The sequence below is a fragment of the Rhinolophus hipposideros genome (assembly GCF_964194185.1).
Source record: "Rhinolophus hipposideros genome assembly, chromosome: 20".
NCBI classification, from domain to species: domain Eukaryota; kingdom Metazoa; phylum Chordata; class Mammalia; order Chiroptera; family Rhinolophidae; genus Rhinolophus; species Rhinolophus hipposideros.
The window spans coordinates 12,630,975-12,652,555 of NC_138066.1; the positions used below are offsets into that span (position 1 = coordinate 12,630,975).

The window sequence follows — 21,581 nt, forward strand, 5'->3', positions numbered from 1 at the left end:
GGGAGCCAGGCCCAAATCCTACACTGTCTGTGTACCTTTGTGCATCGAGACACCAGACAGTGAACGTCAAAGATAGGAAGGGCTCTGGGCCATTTAGGCCAATCCTCTCACTTTGCCTTAAGAGGGGGAGGGGCTTTCCTGGCAGCGTCAGAACTAGAATCCAGGCCTCCTGACCCCAGGCCACCAGTGGTCTGCCCAACCCCCACTGGAAGTCCAATAAGCATTAGGAAACCAAATGTTGGTGCAGAGCGTGGAAGCAGCTCGGTATGTGGGAGGCACTGAGATGGTGGGCCCCATACTTGGAAGATGCTCCTTCAATATTAGCAGAATGAATGAATGAATGAATGAATGAATGAATGAATGAACAAGCAGTTTCCCACAGCAAAGGTCTTTCTTTGACAGTCACTAGATGTACTCTTGAGCTGTTATGACTCAGCAGAAGGCAGCCAGCTATAAGCAGAGCTCTCTTTGGAAAAAAAAAGTAGGCATATGGAAATAGTCTTGGTGAAAACTTTTAAAGAGATATGTAAGCATTAAAGTAATTATAAAGATGATATTGCAACATGGAAAGCTATTTGCAGTGTATGATTAAGGAAGAAAACAATTATATGAAACTGAGCCTATGCCATGAGTACCACAGTGTACAATTCATGCGGGTATGGGAGTGGGGACTATTAAAAATGGCTTGTATTTATTGAACACTAGCTTCCACCTCTAACCTTCCCAGAGTGTCACTGAGCTCCTCCTGCCAGAGCCGCCCACCCCACCACTGACATGCAGTTCTCCTGGTTCCCTTCGGCCTTCCTCCTGCTTGTGAAGCAGTGATGTCCTCCCTCTGTCCCCCATGACTCCAGACAACAGCAACCTGGCCCACATACCCCTCAAGCCCCACCACTAGACTGACTTTCTAAGAGCTGGCGGGCCGTTTGGCCCTACCCTGTCTTCATCGTTTCTCCCAGAGGAAAGCCTCTTCAAGGCCGAGAGAGACACCTACAGGTGTTGGGGAAGGCAGAAGAGCCCTCCTGACCAGCGGCTGCTCCCCTCTCACCTATGCTCTGGAAGACTTGAAGAAGCTTCCTATGGGCCAGTCTGGGTTTAAATCAGCAGTCACAATGTTTTCAGGGAAAAGGATTCTGGAGAGCCAAGAGAAATGTGTGTACCCCTCTCTTGTGGAATCAGGGGTCCAGCCCAACTACTGAACTGAAATGAATCTGAACTAAAATGTCTTGGACGCCTCCCCCAAATCCCCAAGTCCTGCAATATTATGGGAACGACCTGTGCTAATACGTGTAATTTCACTGTCAAAACACCACCCCAGCAGCAGCACCAGCAGCACGGAGGCTTGCATGCAAATCTCAGCTCCCGAGCAGGTTGAAAACCTGGCCAAGAGGTTGTGGCAGGCTGACTGGAAGTGCCGCCGTCCTGCAATGAGAGTTCTTCCGTACTACTTACTGTTTTATGACACTGTTTAATGAGAATCTCAATGATCCCTACTTTTAGCAGATGGCGTCGGGGCGGAGACCCCCGGCCCACTGCCCATGCTCATCCCCTTCCCGCAGCGGGATGGACTTCCTCATGTTCATACACAACACCTCATCGATGTAGATGGTGTTCTCTTTGACCTGGATCTCCTCCTGCAGTGCCAGTTGTCTGCGATTCAGCCCTTTCAGCTCCACCTGAGCTTGGGCCAATGTTTCCTTTAATCTAGGAGAAGAGGAAAAACATAAGGGAATCATTTATCACTCTGCATCGCTTATTTAGGGGAGGAGGGAAGTATTGATGTGTTCAGTACAGAAGCCAAATTGATATGTACTTCTCCTTTGCTCCTTCTTAAGACAGAGATTCCAAATTGGTGGCCATGGGCCAGATTCACCACACAACATGAACTGCCAACATTTAAAACTCTACATTTTACCTAAACATCTGGCTGGACTTGGACTTCTTTAGAAACATTTAAACACTGGGTGCTCTTTCCTGCATGGCAGCAATTGGCTGGTGCTGTTAGAAAGGAAATCCTTGACCATTCTCTACGCGTAGAAAGGAACCTCCCAAACATTATAGATATAAATGTGCTCATGCCCAGGCTTCACCCATCATGGCACTGCCGAGGCCTGTTCACAGTCCAGGTTTAAATGGAGCCCCAGTGGCGCTCCACCTACCGGCTGCCAGCCTACCTTGCAACGTTGTGGGTGATCTCATGAAGCTCTTTGATCAGCCGATACTGGGGCACATCACGACACAGCTCCACATTAGGCCGACATGTCCTGGTCTCCAGGCGTGTATGAGCCACCTTGGCAGGACCTTCTTGGTCAAGGATGGCTTTTTCAAGAACTGTAACATTTTTCTCCTGGGAAGCGATCTCTTCCATGACCTTACAAACAGGATTAGAGTAGGTGAGACCAGGTTGGGCTCCTCAAAACTCAACAGCAGACATTCTACAGAGGTCTCTTGTGATGGTGTAAGTTAGGAAGAGGGAACCTCAGACTTCTACCCAAGCAGGGCCCCACAATGAGTCTGATTTCTCTTCCCTATGGCAGTGATTGCTGGTGGGCAAGACAACCCAACCTCCAAACGTCACAGATGGAATGGACATGACTGGACATTGTTGCCTCATCTCCTTCCTAAATAATGTGAATCCCCTGGAGAACGCCCTCAGCAAAGGCTGGAGGCTGTCCATTTACCTTTGTATCATGAACAGAAAGCTGCCTATTTCCTTATCGATCTACCTACTAAAACCAGCTCTGCCCCTTAGAAACCTGAAAAAAATGTGAGCAGTTCAATCTAAGTTTCGTTGGTTTCTTTGAAGATGGCTTTGTGCACAGAAAAGATTACTTCACAGTCACTTGGGGACGGGCCCAGTGGCTCAGGTGGTTGGAGCACCTGCTCCTAACACCGAGATCGCCGGTTCAATTCCCACATGGGCCACTGAGCTGTGCCCTCTAAGCTTGTGAACAATAGCTCTCCCTGGAGCTGGGCTGCCATGAGCTGCCCCAGGCTGCTGTGTGCTGCCGTGGGCTACCGTGTGCCACTGTGAGCTGCCAGTGGCCAGCGAGAACTGCCCTGAGCGGCCGACCGATGACCGGCGACGAACTGCCTCAGCCAGGGGGAGCGCAAGACTCATCATACCAGCACGGGCCAGGGAGCTGTGTCCTACACAACTAGACTGAGAAACAACGGCTTCAATTGGAGTGCGGGGAGGGTGGTGGAAGAAGGGGGCGGGGCGAAGGTACTTGGGTTTTTAGATTAATATTTAACTAGTTTAAAATTTTATTTCTTCCTTAAGCTTAAAAAAAAACTACATGGAAAATTCCAAACATACACAAAACTAGCTAGTATAATGAACCTCAAGTACCCATCATCAATTTAAGCAATGATTGATACAAGAACAATCTTATTTCATCTGTAACCCCCTCTCTCCACCCCTCCCCATAAGCTTAATTATTTTAAAGCAAATCCCGGATATTATATCACTTCAGTCTTAAATAGTTGAGTATATATTTCTAAGATATGAGGACCCTTACTGTCTTTTAATCTAACTATGATACCTTTGTGTGTGTGTCTGTCTCTCTCACACATACATCCACAAAGGAATGATTCTTTAATATTATCTAATATCGTGTTCAAATTCCCCTGATTGTCCCATATTTTTTTGTAAGAGTTGATTTGTCAAATTAGAATCCAAATGAGGTCCACACATTGCATTTGTTTTCCTAAGCCTTTTCTTAACATTTCTTAAGCTTTTCTTAAGTTCAGTTCACAGATATTATACTATTTTTAAATTTAGCCACTGTTAACAATAACTTTAAATTGATTTTGATTGATAGTTGCTCCCATTTCAAGCTTAATTAAAATCCTTTAAATAAAATCCTTTATTTAAAGCAGCATTTATAAATTTGACATATAACAAATATGTAGCATTTATAAATTTGATATCATACTTTGTAAAAACACTTGAGTTGTCTTAACAAACAAGGCCTTCTGAAGTTCTTAAAAGATCTCATCAATCTAATAAACTAATAAAAAAGAATTAATCTTAAATTCTCTTAAATATTTTAACATATTATAACCATGTCTTCAAACTTAAAATTTCAACTAAAATCATAAGACTAAATTATTTAACTACATATTGTGTTACAATTTTTAAAACAACAGGCCAAATCCTCTTAAATTCTACAAATACTTAAAATATCCAAAATACACAGATTCCTTAAAACCAAACTACTAGTACTACGGGCTAAATCAAAAATCAACAAACTATGGCCTATGGGCCCAAGTCTGCCACCTGTTTTTGTACAAATTGAAATAAGAATGTTTTTTAAATTAATAGACTTTATTTTTTAAAGCAGTTTTAAATTTACAGCAAAACTGAGCGGGAAGCATGCCTATTTTTTCATTGGGCTGTTTGTTTTCTTATTACTGAGTTTTAAGAGTTCTTTGTGTATTTTGGATAGCAATCTTTTATCAGATATGTATTTTTGAAATATTTTCCCCCAGTCTGTGGCTTGTCTTTCTATTCCCTTTTTATATTTTTAAGTAGTTGAAAAAAATCAAAAGAAGAAGACTATTTCGTGTCATGTGAAAATTACATAAAATTCAAATTTTAGTGCCCATAAATAAAGTTTTATTGGAACACAGCCATGCTTGTTCATTTGTATATGGCTATTTTTAACTCTACAGCAGCAGAGTTAAGAAGTTGCAACAGTCTGTGTATGCTGGAAAGCAATACTCTCATTGCTTTGTGTTGCTGTCCAGAGTATTATAAATCCCAATGACACAGTTATAATTTGACAGCTTTCCAACTGCTACGTGTATCACCACACAGTGACATCTTACTTTACTTTTTTATGACCAGTACATATTCATCAGGCTGAAACAAAAAAGTGAGCTTCGTGTATGGCACTTTTAAGGTGAAGTGAAGTGTAGATTTTGTTAATTAGATAGCAAAGCATTGTGTTTATTATACAATGACAGTACAGCTGTGCTGGAAGAATACAGCATACGTCATTACCAGATGTCAACCATACATCACAATATTCCCAACTCACAGGAGAACAGGGATCAGAAAAATTAGAAACGTAAAACAGAATATCTCATCAGTGCAGATTTTCTTTACAAAAATGAAAATAAGGCTATTATCAATGTAAGGTTCCAAGTGGCTCATTTGTTATCCACGCAAGGAAAGCCAATGGTGAGTTAATTAAATCATGTTTGATTGCAGCAGCTGAGGAAGTGTGTCCAGAGAATATAAATTTGTTTAAGACTATGAGTCTTTCTGCAAGAACAGTTGCTTGAAGAATTAAGGACATTGGGAACAGCATCAATAGTCAGTTAAAAAACAAGGCCCATGATTTTGGATGATTTTCTCTTGCTCTTCATGATTTGGCAGGTGTTCTGATGCTGCTCAGTTGTTTATTCACTGAGTCAGTGCTGCATTTGAAGTGACTAAAGAATCAGCCTTTAGGAATGGTTCCATGAAATAACTACAGGTGAGGATATTTTCAAAAAATTGAGAAAACACTAATTCAGTACAACCGGAAGTGGAATCTGCTAGGAAGTGTTATAGCTGATGATGGTATAAATATATGTGGAGCAGAAAAAGACTTGGTTGAACATATTTACAGAGCTTGTGGAAATGTAAGCTATTTAAAGCCTCTGGTTATTCATAGTATTATTCATCAGAAACTACTTTGCAGAAAATATTTGGATCATGTGTTATTGAATCAATAGCATCAACAGTGAACGTCATTAGCTCTCACGGATTGGACAATCGTCAATTACGTGAATTTTTGTCAGAAATAGAAGACGAATAACCTGAATTGCCTAGTACTCAGCAATGGTTGAGCAGTGGCAACACTTTCTTGTGATTTATTTTTAGCTCATAGCCAAGACTGAAATTTTTCTGAACAAGAACTACCACCCTCAACCACTGTTATCAAACACTGAACGGCTAGGGAAGTTAACTTCTGCTGCAGAGTGAATACCATTTCTTAATGAATCCCACCTAAATTCACCAGGTAAGACAGCACTTAAAAGCAAACAGTCAAGTCAAGTCATTTCAACAACTAACGTAGTTTGAATTACAAATAATGTCCAGCTGCTTTATACACTTCCTGTGCTGTCAAAAGTAAAAACAAGAAGTAAGAGCTCCATTCCCACACAGATTTGTACCTAGCAGATCTATTTCCCAAGTTCCAGCAGTGGGTTTTTGTTTGTTTGTTTGTTTGTTTGTTTGTTTGTTTGTTGATATCAAAGCCAGTGCAAAGGAAATTTTCATATTTCAAAATCCACTTAATTGAACAATTAAAAAGCTCCTACATATGCTTCAACTGGAAGTGATTAATCTGAAATGCAACAACATGCGAAGAGGCCAATATCAGGAGAAGAATCTAATAGAATTCTATAAATGCCTTCCAAGCCATAAATATGTTCAATTATCATATGCTAGTAGATTGTTATCAGTGCTTGGCAGTACCTATCTGAATTAAAAGACATTTTCAAAGATGAAATATATAAAATCTCATTACAGATCAGCACTCACAGATCAAAATTTGCAATAGATTTTGATGGGAAATACTATCACATAATGACCTTTGATTACATTCTAGCTTGTCCTGCTCTTTGCATAAATAAATCTGGTCTGACAACTAGACTCTGAGTTTCAGAAGGGCAGGGTATGAATGCAGCAGGAGGACCAGGCTTTGGGAGTTGAGCAGGCCTAGGCTCTAGACCCAGGCTGACAGCAATGCGCCTTGTCACCTGGGTCCTTCTGCTCTCCACGTCTCACTTTCACCATCAGTAAAATGCAAAGGTTGGGTTACTATTCCCATGTTACAGGTGAGACACGAGGCTCAGAGGGCTTGAGAAATCTGCGTGAGGCACTCAGCTTGTCTGTCACTAGACCAGATTTGGGTCCACATTATCTTCAGTCCAAACTCCACACTTGTTCTACTAGACTCGACTACTCAGTGTCGCTGAGTTTAGCGTGTGGGATGGTCATATGCACTCAGGATCCAGGGGTCTCTGCAGGTGAGGGAAGTGTACTGGAACAGGCTTGTGTGGGCTCTCGTAGTTAAATATTCAGGAAGTTTGCCAGACCATTGTTAAATGGGTAGTTTGAAATGAACCATGGTGGAAGTATTTACACGTGTACCCTGAAAATCTGCAAGTTCTACAAAACAGGGCCTTTTTTTCCTGAGAGCCAGGTTATTGGCACCCCACTGGTAAACAGGAGAGACTACCAGCTGGGTTTAGAGAAACTGATTGCATTCAACTCATGGAACTTCAGAATCATAAATAAGATCTGAGACCATATAGTACATCTCCATATTTCACAGAAGGAGAAACTGAAGCCCAGAGTGAAGAGATGGCTTGTGCTTTGCAACAATGAGTGACAAAGGAGGCCCAGAGTGGGACCAAGTCCCCAAAACCCAAAGCCTGCTGCTAAGATGAAGAGATGTCAATGACCCTTGCTCCCAAGATCACAAGTGCAGAAGACCAGCGGCCTGGCCCTGAGGACGTTCCAGGTTTCCATGGTGAAACCTGAGAGTGTTTTTCCATGTTCCCCGCAAGGAGCTCACCTTGGACAGATGAATGGCCAGCTTGTCCCTGGCATCCTTGGTCTCTGTCAGCCCATTCTTGAATGCTGTGTCCACCACGTCGCATTGCTTGCGCAGGTCGTTGGCCGTCTGGGACAGGACTCGGTCTACCAGGGCCTTCAGCATCAGGGAGTTGTTCCTCTGCTTGTCAGCCTTCTCCACGTTGGTGTTGGAGAAGTCTAACCAGTCTTCCAGACTCACAGAGCTGAAACAGAACCCATGCCTTCGTTCACAGCATATTTGGACTGGGAAGGGGGTGTGGGGAGGGGACAAGCTCCTGGAAGTCCACTGGAACCTAAGCCTACCTCCACCACCAGAAGCACCTAGAACATTTCCCCACTTCCAGGCAGAGCGAACAGTGGTCTGTCAGTGGCAACAGCTGTCACTTTGGGGAAACCTGCTTTGTGCCAGGCCCTGGACTAGCACTATCCAGATGTTATCTCATTTAATCCACACAATGGCCTAACGAGCTAACTTTTATAACCCCCATTTTACAGATGAGGAAATCTGAGGCTCAGAAAGATGGAGTAACTTATTCAAGATCACACAGATAAGGACAATTTGAGCATCAAAATAAGTAATAGTAGTAACAGATTACAACACAATGAATAAGATGGGAAACACTGAGTCCATATTGATAGAAACCAGTAAGTGAATAAATTGCTAGTTTAACCAGGAACTGTTTTATGTAACAACACTGATCAATCTCAATGTTGATTGGAAAAACACTGATACACACACAAAATAGACAGTATATGATGCTACTTAATAAGCATAAAAGCAGGCAAAACAAACCTATTAGAAGTCAGGAATGTGGTTACGTTGGGAAAGGAAAGGCAGAAAATTGATCAAGAGAGAACTGGGTGGGGGTTTCTGTGGCGGTGGTAATGTCTCATTTCTTGACCAGGTTGGTGGTTCTACAGGGACTGGTCACTGTGATTAGTGTCACTTAATTAGATGGCCCTCAATGACCCTGCCTCCTGATATTCACACATTTGTGTAAGCCTCCCCCTTGAGTTGTGGGGTGAACTCATGGACCCATTTCTCACCAATAAAAGTGATGAGATGTCATGTCTGTGATTAGGTTAAAAGGAGATTGTGGCCTTAGTTTTGGGTGCACTGTCCCTCCTGCTTCCTCTTGGCTCACTCACTGTGGGGGAAGCCAGCTGCCATGTCCTGAGACGGCCCCAGGGAAAGTCTCACATGGCAGGGCCTGCCATAACCACATGGATCTGGAAGTGGATCGCCACCCCTACGCAGTCGAGCCTTCAGATAAGACCACTGCCCAGGAGACAGCTTGACTACAGCCTCCTGAGACGTGAGCCGGGGGCACTAGTTAAGCAGTGCCTGGGTTTCTGACCCACAGAAACTATGAGACATGTTTATCATTTTAAGCTAAGTTTGGGGATAACTTGTTATACAGCAAAAGATAACTAATACAATGATAATTCGTTAAACTGTAAGCTTATTGTTATTTGTGTATTTTTCTGTATGTATGTTTTACCTCAAAAGAGAAGGCTTAAAAGTTAGAATGAGTTAGGTCTGTGATGTAATGTTAATTGAAAATATAAGTTAGATATTGCAGAAAAGGTACATGGTATAACCCCATTTTTGTCAACAAAACAAAATTTGTGTGTGTGTGAGTGTATACCTACGTTTGTATGAACATACAAATAACACTGGCTATTTCAAGGGGTAATAATGTAAAGGGGTAGAGAGAGGGGAATTATTAACTTGTCCTTTATACATTTTTAGATTCTTTTCCTTATTAAAAACACAAATAGGTAAAAGAATACATTTTAAATGTTTAAAGATTTTTATATCAGACATTCTTAAAGTGGGGCCTAACCTGGAACCTCTGGCCCTTTCTCAGAGTGGTCACCACTCAGCACCTGCCACTGTCCCAAGCCTGCCTCCTCCTAGCTCCGGCCTGCTGTCCGGATGTCGTGCTAGGTCCTGTCTGCCTGGCTGAGAAGCACTGCGACATTACACAGCAGGGAGGAAGACAGCATGGCCAGGCCACCACTCACTTTGGTTCAACCCTCACGACGTTCTCAGAATATCTGATGTTTGGTGAGTTGTTATTGAGTGAGAAACAGATATCATCAATGGTCAGGGCCACAAACTTGTCCTTCAAGTCCTTTTCAAGATTGTACTTTGCAGAGCGGTTCAGCCTGAAGGGAGAAGGTAAAGGTGTCTCCCTCTGGAATGCCCAGGTGGCACCTACAGTTTCTCCGGAGACCCTGGAAAATGAAGCTAAAGCTAGGTCCAGTACAGGATGGCGGCATCCCTCCCCCACCTCTCATTACCATCTCCTACCTCCCCCCTTCTCATACACACACACACACACACACACACACACACACACACACACACACACCTCATTACATGCTTGGTGACAAATTAAAGAATTAAAGTAACCAAGCCTGGACTTCAATATCCTTCCTCCAACTGTGACATTTTCTGATGTCACAACTGTGGCATACTCTATGAGATATATCAGCCCTAGCAAAAAAAAATAAAATAAAAAACAAAACAAAACAAAACAAAACAAAACAAAAAAACCGGCTCCAGCACCTTCCGGCTTATAATCACCGGTGAAATCCGGACATCGCCACCCACCACCAGAGGGCGACTGTCCTGTCCTGTATGGGAGGCGGTCCAGGCCTCAGGCTGAGTCCCAGGCCACCTCCGGGCATGGAAAGCGCTCCTAGGAGTATTAAACCCCATTCTTTCGGTGCCGTGGAGCCCAGGCTTTGTGGACACTGCCTTTTCTAGACACGCTCAGTGCAGACGCGGAGGGTGGGCCCGCACAGCAAGACCTGATCTGCTCGGTCGTCTCCTCCAGGCTGCGGGTCAGCAGGGCCATCACCCCCCGGATGATCTCAGCCTCCTTGATCAGCTCCTGCTCCACCTTGTCATGCACCAGGTCGATGCCTACTCGCTTCTCCCTGACCAGAGAGAGGCAGCAGGTCAATTTAACGGGCAGAGGGAGGCAACTCAGTATTTGCCAGCATCTGAACATTTGAAGCCATCTGGACAACTAGTCTGAGTAGCACCCAATCGGCCTGGATGATGTGGCGGGGGTGTACGCTAATTGGTGTCTTTGAGCCTGAAAGAATCCAAAACGCAACGAAGAAAAATGGATCGGTGATTGGTCACTTGGTCTGAAATGACAAATGCCAGGTAGACATTTCCCCCTTAATTTGGCCATCATTTCTGAAGCCTTTTCCTTCTTACCTATTTACTGGAAACATTTCTTTAGGCTTAAAATTTCAAAGACGTAAGTTTTCTTCCTTGATCCTAGTTCCATTTTTTGACAAGGATTTGAATCCAGAAAGATGCTTTATAATAATGATACTAATCTTAATGCCAACATTAATATCACCCCCACTACTGAGCTCTTAGGAGGTGACGGGCATTGTGCTGAGCTTTTCATACGAAGGGTCTCACTTCATTAGCCCTGTACAAGTACAGGTGAGGAAACTGAGTTTCAGAGAGGTTTCGCCCAATGTCACAGAACTGGGCATTCCACATGCTTTTAACCACTGTGTTGTTACTCCCCAAATTGACCAGTCACTGCCTAATATTTTGTCCTTTTCTACTCTGCGTGTTAATGCCTGGGAGGAAGGCTCCACCCCTCACCAGCTGTGTGGCTTTAGGCACGTTGTATAATTTTTCTGTGCCTTGCTGTCCTCTTCTGTGAAATAGGGATAATAATTAGTACTTCATAGGGCCGTGGCAAGGAACTGATGAGATATTAAAGCAGGCAGCACCATACCAGGCACGTAGCAGCATGTCCCCAATCGATTTAGCAACATCGACATTCGAATCATCCTTAGGTGTAGACTTCAGCTAATTGGATATTAGGCCCTTGGATCACCTCTACTTCCCTTTGCTCCCCACACCCTCGAAATCTGGCTTCCTGGGAGATTGCTGCCTGGTTGCTGCAGCGGGTCCTGGCTAAGCTCATTGAAGGAACAGGGCTTTGCAGGAAGAGGGAACAGTGTGGCCAGAGCCATGGTGCATTTGGGGAAATGTAAGAAGCTCAGCACACCTAAGCACCTCCCACTGTTGGCGATGAGGTACGGGCCCAGAAGGGTCAGTGGGGCTCCCGTTGTGATGAGCCTTATTTGCCAGGCTAAGAAGTCTGAACTACATCTAGAAGGAGTTGGGGCATGGGGTTGTAACTTAAATGAGTTTTTAAAATGTGCATTGGGAAAAGTTCACTCAACAGCCCGTGTGGATGATGGACTGGATTGGAGGGGGCTACACTGGTAGCAAGAAGCCCTATTAGGGCACACCAGCAAGGATTGCAACAGGGAACAGGTCTGGAAATCAACAGCATGACCCCAGAGAAGAGAGAATCATACTTAGGAGTAGAATCCTACTCCTAAGACTTCTAGGAAAGAAATTATAATAAAGTGTATGTTTGCACAGTGCTCTTGGACAAAGTGCTCCCGTGTGCCTCTGTGTATCGGAGCAGACTTCTCATCCTCTGGTAACTGTAGTATCTGCTCTGCCCACCCAAAATAAAGGCTATTTATTTATTTCCCAGGTTTCTATTGGTTTGGCCATGTGACTAAGTTCTAGTCAATAGGATACAAGTAGAAATGCGGAATGCCAAACCCTAACTATTTCTGCTTGCTGGAACATAGACATGATGGCTGGAGCCCTAGCTGCCATTTTGAATCACGAGGTAACCTTAGGAGTAAAAGCCACGTGCAATGGAGCAACAAGATAGAAAAGGCCCGCGACCCTGACACTGTGGCACACCATGCCAACCTTGAACTAGCTCCAGAGTCCTTAAATGTGAGAGAGAAAGAAACTATCTTATTTAAGTGCAGGGTTATTTTGTGGTTTTCTGATGACCCACAGCCAAACCTAGTCCTAACTTATATTTAAGTTAATTAGTCAAGAGCAGAGTTTAGACATAAATCCAGTCCAGTGCTCCTTGCACTGCCCAGCAGCACCCTCATGCCGAGATAATTTTAGGCTCTAAAGGAGCACATGCTCATTTGCCTCATCTAGCCCACCACCGAGCACAGGCAGCTTCTACCACCCAGCATTTCATTTCTCACAACAGATGATTCATTGGAGAAAACTTCTCTCCTACCTATATTCCAGACACGTCTGAGTGATGTGCAAGGGCTCTTTCAAGCTCTCCAGGGCTTTCTCCAGTCTGGTCTGATATGTGAGTAGATCTTCAGTCACATACACAAGCTGCTCAAGTTTGTCATCTAACTCCTTCTTCCAGAACCTGACTTCCTCAAGTCTCTGTTCTGAAGCACACAGAGAAGTTAACACCAGGGTTAATCTACTCCCACTTCAGCCAACTTTTGCATTAGAAACCTGAAGACTATTGCTAAATACCTGAGATATATTCTTTGTTTCTTAGAGCTGTGCTATTTGGGCATCTTTTTAAACATTTATTAACAAAAAGGGAGGGAGGGAGGTATATTTCTTCTTACATTCAACACCAAATTAATCCAAAGATCATTCTACATTTGTTGTCTTCAATGCCTGAACCATGCAGTATACTATGATAAATTTCTTTTCTTGTACAACTTTTTGTTTTTGGAGGGATTAATAATTGTATTTTTGCTTTACTTTCTACATATTTATTACTAATTTTTCTTCATACTTTCTGACAGAACTGCAGTAGTGCCCCCTTATCAGCAGTTTCACTTTCCACAGTTTCAGTTACCCACAGTCAACTGCAGTCCAAAAATATTAAATGGAAAATTCCAGACATAAACAACTCAGAGGTTTTTAAATTACGCACAGTTCTGAGTAGCATGATGAAATCTTGTACTATCCTGCTCCATCCCACCTGGGACATGAGTCATTCCTTTGTCCAGCATATCCATACTATATAGACTACCTGATGGTTCGTCACTTAGAAGCCATCTTGGTTATCACTTAGTAGCCGTCTGGGTTATCAGATGCACTGTCATGGTATCCCAGTGCTTGTGTTCAAGTAATCCTTATTTTACTTAATAATGGCAATAATGGGCCTAATAGTAGAGGTGCTGGCAATTCAGATATGCCAAAGAGAAGCCATATATGCTTTCTTTAAGTGAAAAGGTATGTATGTTTAGGAAAAAACATAGTATGTTTTTGCATAGGGTTTGGTACTATCCACAGTTTCAGGCATCTACTGGTTGTCTTCGAATATATCTCCCACATATAAGGGGGGGCTAGTGTATAAATATCCTCTCAATATGTTCAAACCCATCAAGTAGTCTATTGATTCTGTTTCCTAGATTTCCTTTCCTCCTCTTTCTTGGTTTACTCCTTCAATGTGCTGAAGCACATCCTTCAGGAACCTCCTAAGAAATGGATGCATGTGAGATAAAATGCCTTGCAAGCTGTAAATGCCTTTATTCTGCCCTCATCATTCAGTTATATTTGACTGTGTATAGATTCATAGGTTATAAATAATTTTCATTTAGAATTTTGATGGCATCGTTTCATTTCCTTCTTGTTCCCAGCATTTCTGTTGAGAGGTCTGATGCCTTTCTGATTCCCGATTCTTTGTATAACCTGTGAGCTAAAAAACTTTTAGGAATTTCTTCCCTATTTTCCTAGTGTCCTAAAATTTCATACTGGCATCAACTTTATTTAATTATTATGCCAGACACTAGACATGCCCTTTTAATCTGAAAACCTAGATCCTTTCCTTCTAGGCAATTTTCTTGTATTCTCTCATGGATGATTTCCTCTCCTCCATTTTTCTGGAACTCCTGTTAGATATGTAGCCTCCCAAATGGATCCTCTAATTTTCTTATCATTTCTCTCCTGTTTCCTCTCTCTCTCTCTCTCTCTCTCTCTCTCTCTCTCTCTCTCTCTCTCTCTCTCTCTCTCTCTCTCTCTCTCTCTCTTTCTCTCTCTCTCTCTTCCTCTTTTTTTTTTAATTCCTGGAGATTCTTCAACTTTATCTTTCAACTCTTCTTCTGATTTTTTTTTTCCTTCTGATTTTTAAAAATGTTCTGCTCTCATATTTTTAATTTCCAAGAACACTTTCGTGTTCTCTGAATGTTCTTTTTTAAAACTCCTCCTCTTGTTCCATGGATATAATATCTTCTCTAAGTTTTCTGAGGCTCTTATAGTGTAGTTTTCTCTTTTGCTCTGTGCACTGGCTATTTCTTGAGTTTCTCTGTGTGTGTGTGTTTGTTTGTTTCTTTGTTTTGGTATCTTTCCTGTTACAGGCTTTCCTCAAATGTTTGGTGATTTCATCTGAGTACATTTAAGAATAAAATGTTATGATGCCAACTGGAAGCTCTGTCTGCTGGGACAGGGATTGTCAACCAGAATGCTCTATTGTCTAGAGAGATCAGGCAGGGCCCAGGCATTTCACTGGAGGATCCCCAAATGTTATTATCTATAGATCGTTCCTTTCAACTAGTTACTTTCTCCATAGAGAAATCTTCCAATTTCCTTTCTGAGGTTATAAGCCTGGTGACCAGCATCCTGGGAACCTGGAGCTTGAAGAGTTACTGTTCAGTGAGTAGACGTTCATTGAATTCTTTAGCCTTTAGCCTTCTGTTGGGGGAGGGAAAGACAGATTGGGGTTAGTGGCTCTTTATAAAGACTTTCAACCTATCTTGTTTCCAGCTCTATCCTGAATCTCCAAGCTTCCGAAGTGATGGGATGCTTCCAATTTTAAGCATTTCAAGTTTTCTGCAGCATGAATTTGTAACGTGAATTGTCTAGCTTCTTACTGTCTTCTACCTACCCAGGCTTTTTGCAGTCCATAAGTGTGTTACCACTTGACCTTTTGCTTTCTAGTTTCCAAAATCTTGTCTTTGTCATTTGCCGAATATTGCTACCCCTTCTTGCTTTCTCTCCGTCTCTCTGTCTCTCTCTCACATCCTTGAGGCATATTTTCATTAATGTTTTACTATTACTTTGTTGGAATTTTGAAAGGAATGGAAGATAAATACACATGTTCCATCCGCCATGTAAACTGAAGTCTCCCCGCTCACACTTTGTAATTGACTTCCACCCTGACCTGGCGTCCTCCACTACCCCACTGGACCTGCTATCTAAAACGTCACTGATAATCTGCAATTCCCCAATTCAAATGTGTTTTTGTTCAGCTCTCAGCCTCCTTGAGATTTGTCCCACCACTATTGTTGATGAGCACATGGATAGTTCCTAGTTTGGTGCTATTAAAAAAGAACTGCTTTGCAGCATATATCTTTGGTAAACATATGTAAGACTCTTAGTGGGTATATACCTAAAAGTGGAACATTTAGGTCAAAGCGTACACATATGTTCAGCTTCAGTAGATACTGCCAAAGCTTTCCAGAATGGTCACACTTCCAATGTTCACAGCATAAATTTTCCAATTTACATTTCCTCCAGTAGGGTACGAGAGTTCTGGTTGCTCCACATCTTCTCTGATACTTGCTATTTTTCTTTTTCTTTATTTTCTCCCCCTCTTATTTAAACACTCCTCCCCCTCTTCCTCCTCCTTCTCCTCCTTCTTCTTCATTTTAGCTATTCTGGTGAGTGTGTAATGGCATCTGAACTGTGATTTTAATTTGTATTTCCTTGATGACTAATGAAATTAAAGTACCTCTTCATATGCTCATTAACTGTTTAGATTTCCTCACTTGTAAGGTGTCTGTTAAGTTTATTGCCCATTTTTCTATTGAGTTGTCTGCCTTTTTTGTCCCTACTTTTAAAAGTTCTTACATATGATCTGGATATAAATCCTTTGTCAGTTATGTATATTATGAATATTTTGTATACATATAATATGAATATATATAATATGAATATACTCTGTGGGTTGCCTTTTCAGTCTCTTAATGGAGTCTTTTGATAAACAATATTCTTCATTTTAATGTAGTCTAATTTATTATTTTTTCTTTTATGGTTGGTTACCTTGTGTCCTGCTTAAGAAATCTTTGCCTTCCTCAAGTCATAAAGACGTTATCCATCAAAAGTTTTATTGTTTCACCTTTCCCATTTAGATATGCACTCCATGTAGGTTTAATTTTATATGTATATACGCCGGGGATGCCAAAAAATGTGTACACGTGACTTGTATTCATCTTTTGTTATCAGTATATATTGAGTATTACAATTTTAATACAGTTTTTTCCTTTCTTAAAATACGTATACATTTTTTTGGCACCCTCTGTGTGTGTGTGTGTGTGTGTGTGTGTGTGTGTGTGTGTGTGTGTGTGTGTGTAAAAAATACAGAATGAATAGGGGTTAGGGGTCAGAATATAATTTTTTCCAATTGACCTATTTATTGGAGAGGCTACCCTTTTTCTGCTATACTGCTGTACTATTTTTGTCATAAATCGAATGTACACGTGTAGGTTTGTTTCTGGACTATCTATTATGTTCCATTGGTCAATCTGTTTATCCCTGCCTAAACCTCACTGTCTTAATTATTACAGCTTTATCATGGGTCTTAGAATCTATAGTAAAATTTTTTGTCTTCCAGCTTAGTTCTTCTTCAAGATATCCATGTCCATTCTTGACCCTTTGCATTTCCATATGAATTTTAGAAGCAGTTTGCCAATTTTATTAAAAAAAAAATACTTGCTGAGATTTTCATTGGTATTGATTTGAATCTACAGATTAATTTGAGAATTGTCATCTTTAAAATATTGAGTCTTCCAATCCATAAACTGACATATCTCTGCACTTATTTAGATTTTCTTTAACTTCTTTGAATAATGGTTTGTAGTTTTCAGTGTAGACCTCTTGCACATCTTTTGTTAGGTTAATTCCTAGATAGCTGATGTTTTATGATACCATGTTAAATGGCTGATATTTTTAATCAGTTAATAAATCAATGAAGTTTCAGACCTTGAAAACTTTGTTCTCATGCCTATTGAAACACAATCATTGTGAAAAATGAATGGTGCATCCTTATTATAACACCGACCTATGTGCACAATTATTTAGAACAGGCCAGCCTATAGGCTGATATCAGGGGTAAAGATCAACCCATCAGGATATGCCTAATATCTAAGTAACATGACTGATCTGAAGAAGCTTTGGTTTATTGGAGGTTGAAAAACTAGCCACCCTTAGGCCAAGATTTACTCTCATGTGTTTTTCCTTATCCTGCCCAATGTTATAAACACATTAAATCAGTTGCCAACATTTAAAAGATGTATAAAATTTCAGTGTTCCAGATTTTCTTTTTAAAAAAATCAGACAATCTGGCAACATCAGGCCCATAGTCTTTCTTGGAAAAAACAGGTTGAAATTGAGTAGCTGCTACCTCCTTAGATGGAGCACATTCTCCAGGTTGCCACCATTCCCTATTATATTAGGGGGTCTTATTCAACCCCCTATGTTACCTGCCCAACCGTTATATAGACACGAGTTTGTGGCCTCTGGTTTATCACTTTTTGGCATTTTGGGAGTTTTGTTTCATTTTATGTTTATTTTTGTTTTGTTTATTTAAGGGCACTGCCCTTTAAATGCTGTTTTTAAGAATGGAATTGTCAAGAGAAAATTACTCTTCCTTTAAGAATCAGCCCAAGGAAGTCTTTCCCAATTCTACTTTTGCACCTATCTGATTATATTCTAATTATTAATGTTTGTATTTTTCTCCTCCTCAAGCCAGGAGCCGTTAGAAAGTACAGACTCTGATCATTCCTTGTGATATCCCCAGTACTTAGCCTACAGATGCTCTTAAATATTCAATAAATGTGTATCAAATCAATAAATGAATGAATCATAGATGATAAGATGGCTGAAAGTCAGACTGAGTTACTATGTCTCTATCTTAGTGCAGTGAACTTAAACAGAACCTAGAGAATACACATTTTCTCTAATATTTCAAGATAATACATTGCTACTTCTGAATATGAAGTGCACATGACAGCATAGCTAAACCTGAACAGTTTCATCCAGACATGTTCACAAGTACACCAAGGGCCTTATCTTACCTAGTTTCTTGTTCACATCACTTTGAGACTTTCTTGTGGTCTTTTCAATTTCATCCACAAGCCTCTGGCTTTCTGCCACCAGGCGTTCAGACCGGGACCTTTCGGCCTCCGCTCTGTGGTACTGGTTCTTATTAGCAATGTGCCACTCCAAAGGCAGGAACTTGGGTGGAGCTTGTAGTAGTTTGGCCATTTGAGGTTTCCAAAGTCCTGATCAAAGGCAGACTTCTTTTAGATTAACTGAAAGCAATTTGTCCTCTTTTAAATGTCAATTTTTTTTCCATGATATACATACCAAAAAGTGCATATATCATAACCTGCACACGGAATGAACATATCCGTGCACGGAATGAACATATCTGCAGCCAGCACGCAGATCAAGAAATAAGCATTACCAGCACCTCATGCCTCTTTCCAGTCACTATTCTCCACCCCCCTCCCCCACAGGGTAACCACTATCCTGACTTTTAACACTTATCGTTTTGCTGTTTCTGAACTTAATTTAAATGGAATTATGCAGTATGTACTTTTTTGTATCTGACTTCTTTCACTCAACATATGTTGCTAAGATTCATCCGTATTGTTCATATAGTTGTAGTTTGTTCATTCTAGTTGCTGTGTAGTACAGTGTTGTATAAATATACCAAAATTTATCTGTCTTTTTTTATTGTTTATGGATATTTGGGTTGTTTCCAGTCTGGAGTTAGCATGAGAATGCTATGAAGATTCCCATACGTGTCTTTTGGTGAACACATGCATGCCTTTTTATGACTCGTTAGAATGGCTGTGCTATAGGGTAGTGTTCAATTTTAGTAGACATTGCCAAAGAGATGAACCCAGACATGTTTTCATTAAAAAAATGAGAAAGTATGATATCTGTACACTGCGAACTGAGTATTGAGCCTATTCAGCAGATAAAAGAATCTAAAAAATTCCCAGGACAAAGCAAAGGAGAGAACAGGAAGGGGAACACATGAGAAGGCAGCAGGCAGAGGCCTGCAGCAACAAAAAGACTAAAATTTCCCCACCTCATCTGCACACCTCTGATTTCATTTTGAAAACTGCGTTCCTCGAGCCTAAAATCTGCCCCCCACAGACTTCTGAGCGCCTGCCCATAGGGGCCTCTGGATCTCTGAAGCCCTTCAAACATACAAAAATGGAACCTAGTCAGATCTTGGCTGAGCACCCCAGGCCACCCAGCCTCCTCAAGCAACATGGAGTCTCCGGATTTCTTCTTAGTCCAGTCTCTCCTATAGCCTTTACCAAGTTTGGCTGAGGGTGGGGCTCAAAATTTAACCCAAAACTCTGGATAAGACTCTGGAGTAGCCTCCAGAGAAATCAAAATTCGGGCTAAATTAGGTCGAAATTAGACGTAATCCCAACGGGCACAAGGCTTTGAGTAGGGTTGAGGGCTGCAGTTAAGGATTAACAGGGTGGGTTCAAGGGTGTACTTACCTCAGCGCCTCGAAGAACAACTACACCAGCTTGGGATGGGAGCCTCCTAACCCCAACTAGAACTCCAGACTCTTGCAGAAGAGGGAGGTAAACTGCGCGATCTCCATGGCAACCGGTGACGCGTCACCTGGGCAAAAGGGGCGGGGTCAGCCGCGAAGCAGCCGCTGGAAGGCTCTGCGCAGGCGCGAATTCTGCGGTCCCCCCAAGCCTTACACAGGGGTGTGGCCTGGGAGAGGTTGCCCAAATGCTCAGCCAGCTCACCTATCACAAAGACACGGACACCAATCAAGAGACAGCGGCCAAAAGCCCAAGCTGGGACTCAGGAGACCTGCGTCTAGCGCTGGCCGGGCCTCGGGCTGGGTTTCCTCGGGTCACGCTGCTCCCTCCCACTGGGTCTCGGACTCTCCAGGTATACAGGGCGATTGGGCTGGACGAAGCCTTCAGGCCCTCGCAGCCGCAGGCTGGCCCGGACTACTCAACCGCAGACCAGGAGCTGCAGGGAGGAGAGGCGAGAGGTTCCTGAGATTGTCGCGCGGGGAAGGAGAAAGGAGGAAGAGGTGAGAGGAGTCACCTAGGCCCCCACCCAGGGCCCAAGCCTGGCTCCTAGGCGTTCAGCCGTCTCCAACCCCGGGGGAGTGGCCTGACCCAGAGCTAGGAGTCAGAAGTAGTTTCTCCATTGATAAAATGAGCGGATTGTAGCCCCCAAACTAAGAGTACAGTGCTCAGATTATATTCTTTATGTTTGTAGTACTGGTAAAGCATTAATGTGTAGGAAATAAAGAAAATACACAGTGGAGGGTAATGCGATTGGAAACACTGACCTGGATCCCTATCCAAACAGAAAGTGGGTATTCAACTCTCCCGCATATAAGGTGATGCACGGCACCGCACTTACACCAGCCAATCGAAGGCAACCTCTCTCTCTGAGATCTACCAATCAGAGGAGGATTTGACTCGCGAAGCCCGCCCCCTAGGTATCACGAACCGTTGGGAACCTCCTGGAGAAACGCAAAGCCTCATGAATATTAAACACCCCGCCTGTCCAATAGCGTGAGGAGGAGCTCGTGTTGCATATTCATATCTCCTCCCCTCGGCCGAGTAGCTACTTAAGGAGCGCGGTTTGGCTCACTTCCATGGTGGCCCTCGCCAGAGAAGACCCAGACTTGGTTCCTAGGTCGGTGTTCAGTTTGTGGTGCTCTGGTTTCCCACTTTGGGAAGGCGAGCGGGCGGGAACGGGCCTGCGCCCCCCCCACCAGCACTGCTTTAGCGCCGACACCTAAAAAAGGTGGTCCGGCTCAGGCGTGCGCGGGCAGGTGGGCGAGCACAGCGAGCAGCCCTCAGGGGAGATGCCCGCTGCGGGGTGAGTCCTCACCCACTTGGGAGAAGGGGTGGAGACCTGATGGTGCAAGCCAGCCCTGAATGACCTCTGCGGTTTCCTCGTCTTGGAGGCCAGACCCTGGGATCGCCCCCTAATTTACAGAAGGGGAAATTTTTTGGAACTGTTGGAAACATGATAGAATTGGCAAAAGTACATGAAATTAGCTATATGAGTTATAATCATAGATCACCATTGTATTTTGCGTAGGTATGCAAATTTAATCCTCCC

General features: G+C 42.6%; 1 protein-coding gene across 2 annotated transcripts; it reads right to left on the bottom strand.

The window, feature by feature from the left end:
- Window positions 1-1,450: 1,450 nt before the first annotated feature.
- Window positions 1,451-20,468, bottom strand: TEKT1 (tektin 1). 2 transcript variants are annotated; one of them, XM_081027240.1, is made up of 9 exons: window positions 20,237-20,468; window positions 19,976-20,102; window positions 18,524-18,730; window positions 12,712-12,877; window positions 10,418-10,546; window positions 9,626-9,769; window positions 7,578-7,800; window positions 2,175-2,371; window positions 1,451-1,704 (listed from the first exon to the last, which is right to left on the bottom strand). In XM_081027240.1, exons 3-9 carry the CDS (start codon window positions 18,711-18,713, stop codon window positions 1,497-1,499), a joined length of 1,257 nt encoding a protein of 418 aa, XP_080883366.1. In that variant the 5' UTR covers window positions 18,714-18,730; window positions 19,976-20,102; window positions 20,237-20,468; the 3' UTR covers window positions 1,451-1,496. The 2 variants fall into 2 exon arrangements, with proteins under 2 accessions (XP_080883366.1, XP_080883365.1); XM_081027239.1 differs by having other exon boundaries at window positions 1,459-1,704; window positions 9,626-9,838.
- Window positions 20,469-21,581: the final 1,113 nt, after the last annotated feature.

Coding starts and splice junctions, on each gene's coding strand:
- TEKT1 (XM_081027239.1), bottom strand. CDS start 18,713: ATGGCCAAACTACTACAAGCTCCACCCAAGTTCCTGCCTTTGGAGTGG. Junction 9,839..10,417: donor GAGACGACCGAGCAGATCAG/GTCTTGCTGTGC, acceptor TTCATTTTCCAG/GGTCTCCGGAGAAACTGTAG. Junction 7,801..9,625: donor GTCGTGAGGGTTGAACCAAA/GTGAGTGGTGGC, acceptor GTTCTGTTTCAG/CTCTGTGAGTCTGGAAGACT.